Below are 17,587 nucleotides of genomic sequence, written 5' to 3' on the forward strand. Positions count from 1 at the left end.
GAGGAAAAAAAAAATCACAATTGTAATATGGACAAATCTGCCTAAATATAATTCAAATAAAGACTTATTCTAAATAGGTAGTGATAAATCTACTCCATTAAATTACAGAGCCACACACAATGTATTTATACAAACAAACATACCATATATTTCTATCTCCCAGACTCAGAACTGACAGACACTATTTTGGCTTCTTAAATTAAAAAAAAAAAAAAAAAAACACTAATATTTGAATGACTAGCAATGTCATATTATAATATGAACTCAAATTGTACACTCTGGCCAGGGTCACCAAAATGAATAATTTCAAACACCAACAATGACCCAGTAATTCACTCTAAAAGGGAAACATGTGTCTGCACAAAAACTTAAACATGACTATTTACAGAAGCATTATTCATCATAGCCAAGGAATTGGAACAACCCAAATGTGTAATGTGGTATGTCCATACAGTGAAATACTACTTGACAATAAAAATGAATGAAGCTCTAATATGCAGCAAACTATGGAAAAACTGCAACAGTCATACTAAGTAAAAGAAGCCAAGTCAAAAAAGACCACCACATGTTGTATGATTCCATATACTCAAAATATCCAGAATAGGTAAATCTATAGACACAGAAAGTAGATGAGTGGTTGCCAAGGGCTGGAAGTGGAGGGATGGGGAATGACTGCTTAATGGGCACCAGGGGTTCTTTTCTTTTTGCAGGGGGCAAAAATATTCAAACCCTAGACTATGGTGATGGTTGCACAATCTTGTGAATACACTAAAACACTTGAAATGTACACCTGAAATGGGCTCATTGTATGTTAAGTGAAATATATAATTCAAATAAATTATATATTGAGATATATCTATATCTCAATAAAGCTGATTTTAAAAAAAAAAAAACAGCAACAATAGTATCTATACCTGACATTCTAACTCTATATAACTATAGAGTCTATAAATTTCATCACTTACCATGAGTGAATGTCTGTTGGCTGAAAGAAGGCCGGTTCCATACCCTGAGCCCAGACCACCCATGGCTCCATTATGAGAAGGTCCAATGATTCCATGCATGTCCCCATGACCACCAGGCATAGCTGTGGATGGGCCCACTGCATGGTTCCGGAGAACATGAATAGCATCATCCAGTCTTTCTAAACGATCTTCAATTCGGCTTTGCTGTTGGTCAACAAATAATGTAAAATTAGATTTAGTTCAAAAGGGTGCCTAAATTACGTAAGTAAAACTTCAGTTGACAAAAAACACACTGCGGGTTTTTCCTTAAAACAATGTTAATACAAACAGTGTTGTTTCCAGAAAACTGGTAGAACATGTTAATGTTAAAATTATAGAGTTATTTTTTCATGAACAAACTATATTCAATAATTATTCCAGGACATTATAACGTTCATGTGCTACATACGGTACTGCCTTTTGAAAGACAATTTAGATTTGTAAGAGAAAAATGTTCACTGAATTTAAGGAACTTTCTGGCAGGTATTAAGTTAAAGAGTTTTAAACAATTATCACTGGAAAGACGACCTATTTATAGTTTCTTAATTAAATTATTCTCCTGAAGGTATATTTCTTTGGTCTTCCCTATGGTATAAGACACAGTGCTAAGTACCCAAATCAGAGACAGGGAAAAGCAAATGGATGGTAATTTCTTGTTGAGTTTTTACAGGGTGTTTCTGGCTTCCTATCTGTCATCAAAACCAGTGGGTGTGTGGTGGTATGTGTGTAAGGGCTTCAAAATGGTTACAGAAAAAAATTATATAAATTCTGTCAACTGAAGTAGTATAAGATTTTAAGACTGAAGAATCACAAACACTTGAATCAATTGTTCACTGGGGGCATCTAACTGAGTTCAAAGCCCCAATCACAGTATAGAATTCACGACTTTAAACCATTAAAAACCAACCAACCTTTGTTCATCCTTGCCATTACGATACTAGTTTTAGACACGACTAGACAATACCTATAGTTTTTAGTGAAGAAAAAGTGTGTATTCATTTTAAAAATATGTATTCATTTTAAAAACTGTGATCAATAATGGTATCAAATACCACTGTCCAGTGTACACTATTTAAAATATACCATCTCACTGATCCTCATTTCACGTGTGTACGGGCAGGCAGGGAAGACATTATGATCCCTTCCATACAGACATGAAAATGAGGCTCAAAGACATGAAGTGAATTAATTCCATAGCGTCACACTGCTAGGAAATGGTAAAGTCTGAGTTTGAATCTACGGCTTTTTATTTTAAATCTAGTGACTCTTTGTACTAGATTATGCTACAATTGACTTTGATTTGAATGGGCTGTGCAAACACGTGTACCAGCTCTACGGCATGAGAAAAAACATTTCTAATTATTCTATACTGACAGGAAGAATGTGTGTCTAATATAGTAGTCTATGGTACAGAACATTTTGATTTGGTGGGTTTGGGAGTTAAACTACCTTCCCTAGACTGCTAGCTTTGCTACGTACTTGGCCTTGGAAAAGTTACTAAACCTCTTAGCGTGTATGCTTTTTAATTTATAAATATGGGAATGATAATACACACTTACTTCTGAGTGTAAATATATGCAGGAAAAGAAATCATACATGTGTCTATCACAGTTTCTGGCTCACAGCTTCCTGGTAGGGAGAGCAGTTTCTGCTTGTGAATCTCTTCTTCAGTGTTCAGAATTCAAACAGAATGGAAGCTGTGGTCCATAACTATACACCTCATCTTTACAGTTCTATAGTTGGATGAAGCCTGGTTTTGATGAATAGGACCCAGAGAATAACTGATGAAGGAAAACACTAAAATGACTAATTATTTGGATGTGGTCCACAGATTAATTGGACTGGGTAGTGCATATATGTTTCACTGTCCGGTTTCCTTTATTGGTTAAAATGCATAGCTGAATGGTTCATACACTATAGCAAGGAAGAACACAACAAAGGAGGGAAATCCACCTTTGCTTTGCTTTTCAGATTTTCCTTAAGATTAAGCTGAAAGGGAAGTATATAAGACAACACTAAGGCAGACAGATAAATCTATGTCTTCTTCCATGTGTCATCTCAGGATATGAGGGAGAAAAGAAAATCTCAACCCCGAGGAACTAAAAGGCTCCTCTCCCTCACTGCTATTCCTTCCCACTAGATTCATGTACTGCCTAAATGCTGCACAACCAGCATTGTTTCATGCATATTTCTGGCCCCCACCATCATGAGGAAAGAAAGACTGAAGTGTCAGACACTGAATCATCATGTGAGTATTTACAATAATTAATTTCATCCATGGAAATTTTCAGCAATTCCCTCCTGGAAGAGTAGGCATTTCTCTACCACGAAGGATACCAGTGGGTTTCTATGAGAAGGAAATCTCCTGTAAACTTGTTATTCTGGAAAGTAAAGCCGAGGTAGATGAAATCAAACGTTCCAGGTATAGGACATAGCTGGAGTTCCAGCACTCTGATAGCAGAAAAGTGATTTAATCATCAACAGGGATCTTTCTTAGAGATGGGGAGGAGACCATTGCCCTTCCAGGATTTTATCTGGTACTTAGATATTTACAGCCCTGGGGCTTCCATTACAGTAGTATCTGGGGTCCCATTTCCAAACAGGAACAAGCATAGCCTAATGACTCTGGCTCCAGCAAACTTGTGCACTTAACACTGACTTAAAGTTACTAACAGGGAAAATCAGAATCTTGGAGAGTGAAGGAGACTGAACAAGAAAGAACATGACCTGGAAATGGGTGGAACAGAGACTGGCAAGTGAGACATACCAAAGAGTGTAAGGGTCCTTCATAATTAGGAGACGATGAGGCCTGTCCTCCATTTCTAGACCAAACAGCTGTGCCTGCTGATATTAAAATGGGAATTTCAATCAGATCTAGACACACGTACAAAGATGCTTGCCAATATTTTAAACAGTCCTTTTGGAGACGGCAATGACGATTTTCATTTAAACAATAAGGTAAATGCATGTAAACTTCCCATATGAGAATTTTGGGACAAGAAAAACATTTTAAATGTAAAATACGTAGACTTTACATAGACTCACAATTCCCCCAGGCTGGCTGTCTCCTAAAAGAGAACATTTAATTGATTCTGAATTTTGGTTAGAAGGGTTCCTGTGGAAGAAAAACTATCACTATGGAGTCAAGGTACTTTTAAGGGTACAAAAATGGGATTTTGTTAGACCTTCATGCAAGGCCAGTTTATGTTAAACCAAAATTCTTGCACCAATGGAAAACAGCTTTGCTACTTGTTTTTAAAACAATCTTTAGAAAAAGATAAATCTTGAAAAACTTTTTAAGGGAATAAGATTAGTTATCAGTGATCCACTAAGCCAGAAATTTGAAGTCAATATACAGCAACAACTATAAGTTTCTTCTGAAGAAAGTAATTTTTTTTATGATTCACTAAACTTGAAGGCCAAAAAAAGACTGCTGTTAGAATACATATTACATGTCTAACCTACAAAATAAAAAACACTTTAAATTTAAAATAATACACATTCACTGTAGAAAACTTGGAAAATACATAATTCAAAAAAGGAAAAAATAATAGCTATGATCTCACTGAAATCTCATGCCCCGACACTGTTAGCACTTTTAAAATCCACTCTTCCTGTCTTTTCTGGGTGTGCATGTATATTTTTATGCTAAATAAAAATAGAATATTTTGTTCAATTACTTTTCTTGACAGAATTTGGACAGAGCCGTCGGTGTGAAAATAGCAATCTGTCCCCATATTTGCATCTTCATAAAAGTTCTTTCTTCCTAACATGTGGTCTTCCATGATGCATTACCAAGACTCAAAAAGTGGCATCTCTAGCCTTGTTTCTGTGCCTTTCACTGAGAGCATGCTACTCAGGTCGAGGGAATTCGTGATGTTTTCCGGACTGTCTGTGCATCCCAATTTTTCTTTCCCACCGTTAATCTAGAAATGGACGGCAGAACTGTGAGCACCAGATTTTTGTCCAAGCTCTGCTATTACTACTGGTATAAACTAAACAACTCAACTCCCTTTCTGGGACTCAGTATTCTCATCTGTAAAATCAGGGTATCAGACTACATTAGTTGTTCTCAAACATTATGATACCACAGAACATTTTCTTTTTTCTAAATTAGAAAATGAATAAAATGAAAGCTACTTTGTTTGAAATGTGGAAACTGGAGTTCCACCTGCTCAGATTTCTCTATTTCTTGTTGTCTCGAAAGGGGGATACTGACACTTGAAATCATTTTTCAGAGTGTAAGAATCTGGTACAGAACCCGAGCAGGACAACAATACTGAACTCTACTTCCTATTTCCACCAGGGGGAATGTTTCATTACCCTCTTAAAATCACCTCAATTGCATCTCAGTTTCAACGTGGTCTCTCTGGATATACAGACTTCAAAATCCAACTGCTCTCTCTGTTCTGTGATCTTCCCATACCACGGAGGCTTGGAAGAGGCTGACATTAAATCCCAGCTAAGCCATGGCCATCATTTCTGAAAGTTTTGTGGCAACGTGAAACCTCCTGTCCTCAGCCAAGGAGCCGAGTTTACACTGGGCCATGGGAGCTGCATGCAGGAAATATATAGGCAAGTGACTCCACTATAAATTACAGTAAGCTAAGGTTTCCATCAGGTACGGATGTGATTTAGGTTTCGTTGTTGTTGTTGTTGTTGTGTTTTTTTAATAAACCACCTGGGGAAGGCTTTCTGGAAGCATTTTATATTGGAAAGACAATGAGTCTCTTAAACAGAACTCTGGTAAGTGAAATCATTTACTGACATAATTCTACAAATTACAGTTATTCAATTTGAAGCCACAGGTCATATGCATGTGCTATACTTTGAAGTCAAACATCCCTTCTACTCCACACAATTACTTCACAATGTATTTACAAAATTATAGTTTCCTCCAAACATCCCAATGGCATGAACTTTAAAGAGGGAATTTGGAAAGCCTAAAATTTCTGCAGGAAATGATCCATTTAAATAGTCTATATTTGATGACTCTATAGTCTATATTCATATTCATGACTATATTAACTGAGTTTTTTTCATCTGAGACGTTTTACTGGAATACATTATTCTGCTGTTGGGTGTCTTCTGTGGAGCTAAGAAAAGTGTAAGAAATACATTTTCCATATGCCTGTATATTTTAAAAAGATAATCTAATGTTTAAGAAAAGGTTTGGATGTAAATGACGAAACTGTTACCTGGCAATTTGTCTCTCCCACCCTTTGTATTTGTCTGTTATAGGAATGTCAAGCTTTGGGATTTGGGGGGAAGTGAGTTTCTACCTATAAAATCAGGAAGTATAAGGGGGGAATCATTCTTATAAACTGTTGTATGATGAAATGGGATTTGAAACACACTACCTGAGAGAGACGGAGGAGAGCCAACAGGAGTTGAAGGGTTTGATGAAAAGCTGTTGTTAGTGTGATCTGGAGAATAGATCTTAAAACATAGGGAGAAAAAAAAAAACACCCTCATTCATTAAAATAATTCACATTTTTCTAAACTACAAAGTTGTCAATGCAATTCATTTAAAACTTACCAGTTACAAAATACATGTAACAATCAACTACATTACCAATATTGTCAAATGAAGAACTTAATAATTATTTTAATTTTTCAAAACAAGAATTACTGATGTGGTATGGGTTGGTGGGAAAAGAGCCAGGCTGGGGTCAGCAGACTTCAATTCAACTCTTCGTTCCTACTGGCTGTGTGGCTATGGGCAAGCCAGGGAGATACTCTGAACTTTCCTTTCCTCATTTACAAAATGAGGATCATTTCTAAGATATTTTGTCACTCGTTTGCCAGATTTAGGCATTTGATTCCATAGCATCAGAAGGCCCAGATGAAACAAAAACTTTTACTTAGGGCACAATGCTAATATAGTGTGAACTTTTTTAATGCTCCCAATGGTAAAAGCCAACTGAAGAGACAAAATCTTAGAGAAACAAATCTTCACTTACATTTATTTATTTATGAGATGGAGTCTTGCTCTGTCACCCAGGTTGGAGGGCAGTGGCATGATCTCAGCTCACTGCAACCTCTACCTCTCAGGTTCAAGAAATTCCCCTGCCTCAGCCTCCAGAGTAGCTGGGATTACAGGCATGCGCCACCCATGCCCAGCTAATATTTGTGTTTTTAGTAGTGATGGGGTTTCATCGTGCTGGTCAGGCTAGTCCTGAACTCCTGACCTCAAGTGATCCTCCCACCTTGGCCTCCCAAAGTGCTAGGATTACAGGTGTGAGCCACCATGCCCGGCCCTCCACTTACATTTCTAAATGACCATGTTTAGCTTTTGACTAAAATACCAGATATACTCTCTGAGACAATGAAGGTATGCCATTTTCTCATCAGGGAACATGCAAGAAATGTTCAATTTTAGCTTTCTGGCAGTAGCTGGGCAAAGCAGAGAATCTGAGTCTCCCAGGTGCCAATTATGTGACAATTCTTCATGGACCTCAGTTATTGTCATTTTTTTTTTTTTTTCAAATGCCTCTTTCAAAGTCCAAAATAGTTTTTTAGAACTATTCCTTGCTAAGACAGTCTTAGTTGGTCAATGTGCAACATTACTACATTAGAGTAAAATACGACATCAGTATAAAAAACCGATAAACCAAAGGCCAGGAGAATATTCCCAAATCCATAATTGAGTGAGGCTCAGTACCATTGCGAGGATGAGAGAAAGAGACTATCTATATACTGGAAGCTTCAGAGCCTTCTCAAATTTTCCAGTGACTGTTATGCACGAAAGCTAGCATTTTCCAAAAATCAAAGCTATTTGCCATTCATTTTCTAAAATTCCAAATGTCCACTTCTGATTAAAGTTCACTCTTTACAATGGTACGTATGGAGTCCAAAGTCAATATTTCCTCACCGAAGCAAGTGCTTTCCCCAGAGCATCTCCAGTCTGGGAGCTGCCGGCTGCCCCACTTCCTCTATTTGCTGCAAAAACAAAAGGCAGAATATGAAAACCAGGCAGTGAGACGTCTAACAATTTTCTATTCCTGGTCCATTTACTCACAATTTAATTGCATTTTTAATGCTAATTACAACACATTAATCTTTAATTAGTATTAATTTGTTTGCTGAGGTAGATGTCAAATATATTCATGTTATTTTTTTTACAGATAAAATATAAACCTGACACCTTGGTTTAAAGATAAAGTGGTTTCCTTGCTATGACTTTCCCCCCTTGCTGTTGATGAGCTGGCGAATGTAGCAAGCTATGTGATGGTCATTGCTGACAAGTATATAGTACTTTCAGGTCCCTGGAGTCCTCAGAGTCTGGCTTTTCTTTATATTATTTTATAGTAAATGGAATTATCTTCACAAATAACTTCCACCTGTTTTCAAATAAATAGAAATTTGATACATAGCAAAATGGCGTATTCGTCTCATAGTTCCACAGTACACCAAACAAACAACAAAAATTTCCACAACAGGTCTGGCTAACAAGGAGAGAAAATATGTTTAATGTTTTAAATAACATATATTCTCCACATATTTAAAAGTCTGTATTCACACTAAAAAAAGTGAACTGGTATGCTACTAAAAGTCAATATGGTCTCAAATTCCAGAGATGAAGTAAGTCTACATATTCATGAAGCTTATCTCTACTGCCTTAAACACTGGTATTTTTATCTATAGAAGAGAAGAACAAAGAGTATTGTGAATAATAAAAGACATATATTCCAGTATATAACTCAAAGCCAGCTTTCTTTAACATGTATCGTTTGAAGGTATCTTGCCTTTAGAACTAAGTGATAAAATGGGATTTCCAGGATTCCTGTGAAATCTTCAGTATTAACAGAATGCCTAGAACTTGGGGTATGTTGTATTTATTAAAGCCTCAACATTAGCAAATAGACATAGTATCTAAATAAAACCTATTAACGCTCTGGAGGAAAGTTTTTTTTTCACTATTTTGTGAAATAAGAAAAGAAAAGCTTAAATCACCCAATGAATCCAAGCAAAATTTCATTAAACAGGTATATAATTTAAAAGACTTGCCAGCTCCATTCTTGAACTAAGAGAGCCTTCTCAAATGTGTTGTCATCACCTTCCACACCTTTAAAATGCAGTAGTGGGGTCAGATCTTCAATGGTCCAATTCTATGGCTTTTCCAGGTCATAATTTAATTCTCCTGACCTCTGCTTAGCATAGCTAATTTATGCTTGTTATTTTCATATATTTATATTTTCGGTGTCTCAGTTAGATAATTTTTTTTTTTTTTTTTTTTTTTTTTTTTTTTTTTTTTTGAGACGGAGTCTTGTTCTGTTGCCCAGGCTGGAGTGCAGTGGCACAATCTCGGCTCACAGCAACCTCCACCTTCCGAGTTCAAGCGATTCCCCTGCCTCAGCCTCCTGAGTATCAGCTGCGATTACAGGCGCATGCCACCACGCTGGCTAATTTTTGTATTTTTAGTAGAGACAGGGTTTCACCATGTTGGTCAAGCTGGTCTCGAACTCCTGACCTCGTGATCCACCCGCCTTGGCCTCCCAAAGTGCTGGGATTACAGGAGTGAGCCAAGGCACCCACCCGATAATGTTTTGATATATGCTTTATTTGGTTTACAAAACCCACTCCCATATTTATTTGTTAATTGCTAAAATGCTGAAAGAAAACTGGCACATGATAAAAAGAACACAACTAGCTTGTGATAAAACAAACTTCTTTTCCATATCACAAAGTTATGATATTAAAATACATGAGTCATTAGCACTCATGATAGGTATTGTATAAGCAAGTTCTTAGAAATGAGGGTCTGACATCATACAATTGGACCAGTGAGAGCAACTCAGATATCAATAGTACTAAAAATATTTAATATAAGATAAAATACAACAAATTATATCTAGTGTGAAAACGAGAAGAATTTCTGTATTAAGGAGTCCTTTAAAAACTAAAAACAGGGATTGCAGGCATGCACCACTATGCCTGGCTAACGCAGGAGAATCGCTTGAACCCGGGAGATTGAGATCGTGCCATTGCACTCCAGCCTGGGCAACAGGAGCAAAACTCTGCCTCAAACAACAAGAACAAACAAACCTAGAAACCATTATAAAGAGAAAATAATAATGATGTGAAATATAGGTGACACTAACCTTTTTTCAGTATGCATTACCATGGTATTTGGGGGTACTTATCTTTTTTTTTTTCCTAGGAGCAATATTTCTTATCATTATTATATACCTAAAAATTAGATCTACCAGCCAAAATAATTTGTGATATTTGCTTGATCTGAATATAGATTTTCACACAAAGTCCAGAGCTACATTGGAAAAATCACATTATCTAACAAAGAACCTAAGCCAAAAAAGAACAAGATATTGCTTCATTACAGATAATATCTGCTACAGTAGTGGCTTTCAAAAGATTAATTCTTCCTTTAAACAACTTTAAAATGAAGATTATAAATAATATACATATATTTATGAAACTAAACAAAATATTGAACACCAATAAAAATGTTTTAGGAGCATTTAAAAACTAAATATGTATGTCCCCAAAATCACACATTAGAAGAGGCAAGATATTATGATCATTCTGATTTCTTTAGAACTAAGCCTTTCTAACTAAACTTTCTATCAGTGCCTGTTTTATGCAGGGAGATACTATGACTCAGGAAATAGAATTAAAAATAGAATCAACTGCTTACCTCATCGTGTCATGAAAATATTTCAGAAAACTACAAAGGTTACTCATGGAAATCACTGATAAGAACAGACTATTTTTTAACTTGAAGCCATTTTACCTTGCAACAGCTGGAGTGCCAAACCCAAGGGCTTAAATTTCAAAGCAGTTTACTGGGGCCAGTTTGCCCTTTCACTTGGAATGCCTTTTGCTCTGGGCCAGGAAACACTGGAGAAGCTACATTTTCTAGATTCCCTGAACATGTTAAGCTACTTGGGTCTTTCTCTTACAGATTTCTCTTTTTATTTGTGTGACTGATATAACAAAGGGTATAACTGGAAAGTAAATATATTTTAATTCTCAAGTGGCAGAATTTTTTTTTTTTTTTTTTTGCATTGAAAAGTGGGCCATGTTTAGCAAGATACATCAAACCCGCATTTTCAGCTGTAATGTAACAGGACTTGATTACTCTTTGAGGCCCAAGATTTTTGTCAATTCATATTAGAGATGATCAAAATGTTCATGTAACAGAAATAAAGATGAAAACCAATGCATTTGCTTGGTAAAGACTTTATCGATTTCTACTTTTGGCTCTAATCAATTTATCTTGCCCAAGAGAAATATAATCAGTCCCTAAGTAGAGCTGTAACATACAAATGTGAATGGAAGATGAGCAGTTATTAAGAGGAACTGTAATTTTTGTAGGAGGCTTCGACACTGCCTGCCACCCAAGTATTGTTCAGATGGCTTGAACACAGGTGGTGCTGCTGGCTAGAAGATGAAGCAGAAAGAAGGGTTTTGTATCTTGGGCTACATGCTAGACCACCCTCTGTCTCAGTCTCAGCTTTGGGGAAATGTTCATTCCCATTAGAACACACCCTCAACAAAACACTGGGATGAGTGGTGCCTTGGGATCAACTACTACAAATCAGAATTTGGAAAATGTGTTGCCCCTTTAACGCACACCCATCATCTAAGGCTGGGAACATCATGAAGGCATCAAAGGAATAAGAAGCACAATTCACACTGTGTTTGCTTGAGAGACGGCTGCTTTCAAAGTAGGGTTTTCTAAACAGTGTCCGAGTGACCCTCATGTTATGAAACCATTAGAAACAGCATAACAATACCATGTGCTTATCCATAAAGATGACAAAAAGAGGGAGCATTTCCAGCACTCCTACTACAACCATTTCAAAATAAAAACTCAAGTATGTAGACTACAATGTACTAATTTTTAACAAGAGGGATTCCTAGGAATTCAGGGGGAAGTTGGGCTTCCTAATTGTGCACAGGAAATAGAGGAGATTTAAATCAAACTAGTTTATTGTTCTCTGTTAGTGATCTTGGTAACTAAGATGCCTTGACATTGCTGGATAAAATTCATATTACTCTTATGCTCTGTGCTTGTTCATCACCCGACTATTTCAAGGCTCAATATTCTTGTAAAATATAAAGTGAACATTATGCGACTACTCTAATAATAAAATTACTGTGAAACCAAGTCCTCAAGGGGAAAAGGACATAATGTTTCTACTAGACAAGCCACATACTAACATGTCATTCAAACATGTCATTAGAAATGAAAGTTCCAAGCCAGATTAATTCACGAACCAAATAGATATTCCAGGGTAATCTTTAGCATATGGTGTATTAAATCAATCTTGGTAGTCTCTTCCTTCAACACTGTTTGGTTTGAGGTTTAAAAACATGGAAAAGACCATGTATTAGAAAGCAGGCCAGTTAAAGACTAATAAAACAATAATAGTTATTATAACCATTATGTTAGTTATATGACCAGTTCTCTCTGAGGGCAAGGGAGTGTGTGTAGCCTCAAACCACAAAGGGTCACACCCTGTGAATGTACAAAGATGGTATGTCCCAATGGGGAGATGAAGCATTCTCATCCTTGAGCAGTCTCAGTGGTCTGTGCTATGGTAGGAGGTCCTCTTACTTCTTTCCATCAGGAAGGGCTACTGGATATTATTGCAAATAGGAAGGAAATATGTCGCTAACCAAATATGTATGGTTACTATCCTGTAGACATCCCTATTCGCTATAGCTGGTATCTAATAACGTACTACACTTCCTCCTCCGTATGTATGCTCAGATGCAGAGGCACTGAACTGCACTGCTTCTGAGAATGCCCAGTGGCATAACATTGAAAGAGTCTGAAGAACTGAGTAGAAGGTGCTGATGCTGGTAACTCCCAAAGACCCCTGACAGCTTCTCTCCTTAACTGGGTGTGCCGCCAGCTGAACTACTGTGAATCCATACTTGTGTCCCATACATTATATTCCTCTAACTGTAGGGCTAATTAGATGACCCTTTCAATTCAGAAAGGTCTAATATGATCTCCAGAGTGTGCCAGTGAGGCTTGAGAAAAGTAGTGGACTGTATGCGATGAATAAAATACCTTGTTCTACAATTCTCTTGAAAATGCATGGATGAATGTGTCATAAAACACACACACACACACACACACACACACACACACACACACACACACCTCATTAATGTAATCCAAGTAAGCTTTATCATTCTTAAGGATTTCTCAAAAAAATGATATTGGGTATTACAGGGCAAAAGAAAACAAAGCAAGAAACACGCGGTCATTCCCCCAAGCCAAACAAATAGTAAACCTCAGTGGATATCTTCCATCTTTGAGATGCAGAGGACAGAAGAAGAAGAATAAGAAGAAAGGGAATGTGGTTACAGAGAGGTTCCTTTCTGAGAGTTCTAGAGCTTGTATCTCACCCCACATGCACTGCGTTGTTCTCGTGTCAGTTCAGGACGACTGCTGACCACCAGAAAGACATAACATGACACTGAGATGAAGGGCAGCAGCCCTCTTCTAAACTGAAAAAGCAGCTTCCTAAGATATCAACACCCTGTATGAAAAGACTGCACTGTCTTGCAACTTTTTACCAAGAAAACGTGAAAAATGTGATGTCCATGTGTTAGTGCTTGAACCCCATTCTTAAGGCATTAGTATTGCTTACAGTCATTTTCTACAGAATCGTGTGTAATCTCAAACATGTGTCAGGCTATGTGTTCCCTATTTGCCAATTATTTAATTAGCTCTGTTTGTTCTTTGAGATACAGGCAACGTAATATTTCTTTACTTCCTGCATTTCAGAATGACTGAGTATATGCCAAATATTTTCAAAAGTCTGCAGATGTATCCTATTAATCCATACTGTTTGTTAGGGAAGTATCACTAACATCGGAAGAGAAAGCTTCTCTTCTTGTTATACAGACACACGGCCATCACTGACTTCTACCACACTCGAAAAATCAAATCAAAGCCTAAGAGAACTTAAATGTGAAAACAAACTAATGACAATGACCAGCTAAAACCAAGCAAAACTCATTCCCACTGAGAGTTGTGGCTAAGCTGTCTACAGCTCATGGAGATAACCACCCCATTTCCTGATATGTCCTTTCCAAGTCATAGTGCCTCTCTCTCAAGAGGACTGTTTTGCAAATCAATCAGAAAAACTTTTTTTCAAATAGCGCCTAAATATGTTTTCCTCAACTCAAGGTTCTTCTCCACCTTCATACCTTCCTAAAAAAGAAAATTACTCAAACCACAAGTAGACAGGAAATCTGTCATGTAAAAGGATGAATGACCGGTCATCCTTCTTCATAACCAGACCTCATGACTGCAGAAAGGGGCTTTCCATTTGTCAAACCACACTGAAGTGAAATATGCTTTTCTCACTCTTTCAGTTCTGCACTGCTTTCTTTCTTCTTGTTTTTCAAATCTGCCAAAACTGCATTGATAGCTAACAAACTTCCCCATGTGACCTCTGTCTGTAGCTCTCCAAGGTCAAACTGATGCAACATATTTGTAGAAGCTTGGTTAGGAAAAGTTAAAAAAAATGGAAACTCTCTCCTCAACTTGCTTCTTAGACACGATAGTGGAGTGGAGAGGTTTCGAGATGGCTCATCTCAAGTGTGAAATATATTATTGAATAAGCAGGGAGGGCATTATTGAGGCAGAAATTATATTTCCAACGTTTCAAAACACATCTCTCCTCCTTCATGAAAAACGTTCCTACATAAATGATTCACGGCACTTCCCCAAATTCTACACACTCTCTAAAGAAAACAAGTACAAAGAGCTAAGAGGACTCAACAGCAGCATTATTCTGTTGCGCAATCTTCTCTCAAAGGCATACACTGAGTATTCTCCCCATTGACCCTCTAAGAGTGACAGTCAGGCCAAGAAAGGAGTTAGTTTGAGCTACAACCACAGAAAGTGACCACCTGAGAAGTCTGAGGTTTTAATAAGACCCTGGTGCACTAAGCTTGCTGCTCATCTGAACAACAAGGTGTCAAAGCTGGTTCAGAAGCAGGCAGCTATCTCCCCACCAACTCCACCTCTACCCTCCAGGGGCAGCTGGACATCCAGTCCAGTTCATTCCTCGAAGTGGGAATGCTGATCGGGGAACCACCTGTCCTGTGGAAAAGACCACAGTGAACATCACGATAAATGAGAGTATGATGGCTCACTTCATGGGGGCAGCATTCTTCTTGAATCTTAACTTATTGGTAAATGTCCTTGGTAAAAATAAATAAATTAATTCATTAAAAGCAGCAACAAATAATTTCTGGCCAACTGATACCCAGGCATCTCCTCTCTCATAAGTGAACAAATACTTCTTCCCCTCTGAGGGACTCCACAGTGTCACATTCTCCAGAAGATTAACCTCATGGAGTTATTATCAGTCACCTGAGAATTTCACATTAACCAGTCCTAGGAAGACATGGCACACCATGGATAAAAGCCTAGCACAATGACTGGATTTTTGGGAAGTGGTTGATAACTACCATTAAGAGTTATTCTGCTTTGTAGCTCCTAGTCTCACTAGGCTCGTCTTACGACTTTGTTCACTCTTTTTGAATGTGAAGAACAAGATAGTTTTGGTCTGTTTGAATCCTTGTTCAATCTAATGACTTGCGACGGAGAACGTAGTTAAATTTCAGTGTCTTGTGACCAAAAATATGGTTATGCTCAAGCCAGTGATTTTACTTCTGATTGGTTCATTTGTGTGTTCATTCTGTTATGTGACTGATATTTATTGCCTAATTGCTATTCAGTTATGAAAGGGAAAAAGAGGTCCTTGATGATTAAACCCTGACTCCGATTGTCGGTATCAGAATTGGCATTTCTGTGACTCACCCATTATACTGTCTGTCCCGTTGGCAGGAGGCGTACAGGAAGAGGTGCTGTAATGGTTTGTGCCACTACGATGGAAAGTGGACATCGGAGGAAGACTGGAATTGATGTCTGCTGAGGAGTGTGATGGATAGCTCTATAGCAAGAAGCAGAAAAAGGTGGCCATATTTAATCATAAGGTATTCAGTGAGTCATTTTCAAATACTTTTCTCACAATTCTCTATTTTACAATGGAGACAGCTTTTAGAATTTCAAAATAGCCAAGAATATATCCTGCTTAGATCTGACAGCTTTCATTTTTCAAATAAGAAGTTATACAGAAACATAGTTAGCTTGGGTTTGCATCAACTGTGGAGGAATATAATGGCAATGAGGGGCACTGAGAAATGATCACTATCTTGAAATCTGCAGATTACTGTTTAAAATCATCTCCAGGGTTTCAGCGGCATAAAAGACCACTCTACTATTAATTTTTTTATGTGGCCTGCTGATCAAGTGGTAAAGATTCCACTATATAATGAATAAAACAACATTATGATCCACAGGGCTTATATTACATTTCATCCTGACCTTCTTGAAACTAAATGTCAAAGACTAACCAGTTTCCAATCTTCTTCTTCCCAAATTAAATTATTTTTTTTTGAATCCCAGCAACAATAAAATTTAGTAAATAAAAAATTTAAAAAGCACTAATGGTTAAATATCTCTCTTACTCATCAATATGTAATCATTGACTATACTGAATTAAATTAGGACCACATGACTGATTTTGGTTTGAGTCCTTTCTTTACATGCCCCACCTACAAGCAATCCTCATATAGCTGGCAATGAAAGAACAACATCTTTACAGAATCATTTGGTTTAAGACTCTGCTTTGAGTTAATTATTACATTAGTTTTCCAAATAAGCTGCCTTTCCTGGGTATGCCACAGTGCCTGTAAGGTGGCAAATTAGTTGCAATCCACCCATCTGCTTGGGAATGAACAGATCACTAAAATGGACACAGTAATTTACAAAAACGTGCTGAGCTATTTTGATAAAAAGCAGCTTCAAAAGTTATTCTCATAGGTATCTGAATATGTTATGTAAAGTATTAAAGCTAAAATATACTTTTTCTTCATATGCAATATATTAATGGACTATGAGTCTTTATTGTATCATTATTGGAAATGCTCTTAAAATTGTTTATTTCAAAATTAGAGATTGAATATGATGCTGATAGTCACGAGTATTTAAAACCCAAGCATTTGCTCACGAGGAATGAAATGATAGTCTCTTGAGTGTTGTCCTATTTACTCTGTGAGATCCATCTTGAATTCTACCTCTTTCTTGAAGAGTCCCTAACTACCTCCAACTCTTCCACCACCATCTCTTCTCTCTGGGTCCCTAATGCACTTACATTCTGCACTATGCTCTTTAACACTTAATTATATTTTACTTTTCATTTCTTGCTCTTTCTAATGTATTTTCACCTATATTGTTAACTATTTAAAGGCACAGAGCTTATAGTTCTGCATCCCACAACCTGCGGCTAACTACTGAACACATAATTATACCATATGCTCAATGAACAATTGGTTAACAGTTAGAATGTAATAAACAGTGGATTGAAGTATAACTTATTTGAGAGCCAACTAGTCTAAGGAAATGAATCTATGTATTAGAGGTAGGATTTTCAATGATGCATGAATGTTTTTGAAAATATTACCTCTGGAAAACAAAAACAGCCCAACTTAAAGGACGTCAGTAAAAAAGTTGAGATGATGCC

The 17,587-nt window shown here is 37.1% G+C and overlaps 1 protein-coding gene across 19 annotated transcripts in view; it reads right to left on the minus strand.

Moving 5' to 3' along the window:
* TCF4 (transcription factor 4) overlaps positions 1-17,587 on the minus strand; it is a 371,854-nt gene that overhangs the window by 31,145 nt on the left and 323,122 nt on the right. For all 19 annotated transcript variants that reach the window (XM_010375837.2, XM_010375843.2, XM_010375831.2 and 16 more), the window contains 5 exons: positions 15,823-15,955; positions 7,879-7,946; positions 6,365-6,443; positions 3,772-3,848; positions 966-1,169 (listed from right to left, as the gene is read on the minus strand). In XM_010375837.2, coding sequence (XP_010374139.1) covers positions 966-1,169; positions 3,772-3,848; positions 6,365-6,443; positions 7,879-7,946; positions 15,823-15,955 — 561 coding nt within the window. The remainder of the gene's footprint in view (positions 1-965; positions 1,170-3,771; positions 3,849-6,364; positions 6,444-7,878; positions 7,947-15,822; positions 15,956-17,587) is intronic.

The sequence above is a fragment of the Rhinopithecus roxellana genome, chromosome 21 (genome assembly GCF_007565055.1).
Source record: "Rhinopithecus roxellana isolate Shanxi Qingling chromosome 21, ASM756505v1, whole genome shotgun sequence".
Taxonomy (NCBI): domain Eukaryota; kingdom Metazoa; phylum Chordata; class Mammalia; order Primates; family Cercopithecidae; genus Rhinopithecus; species Rhinopithecus roxellana.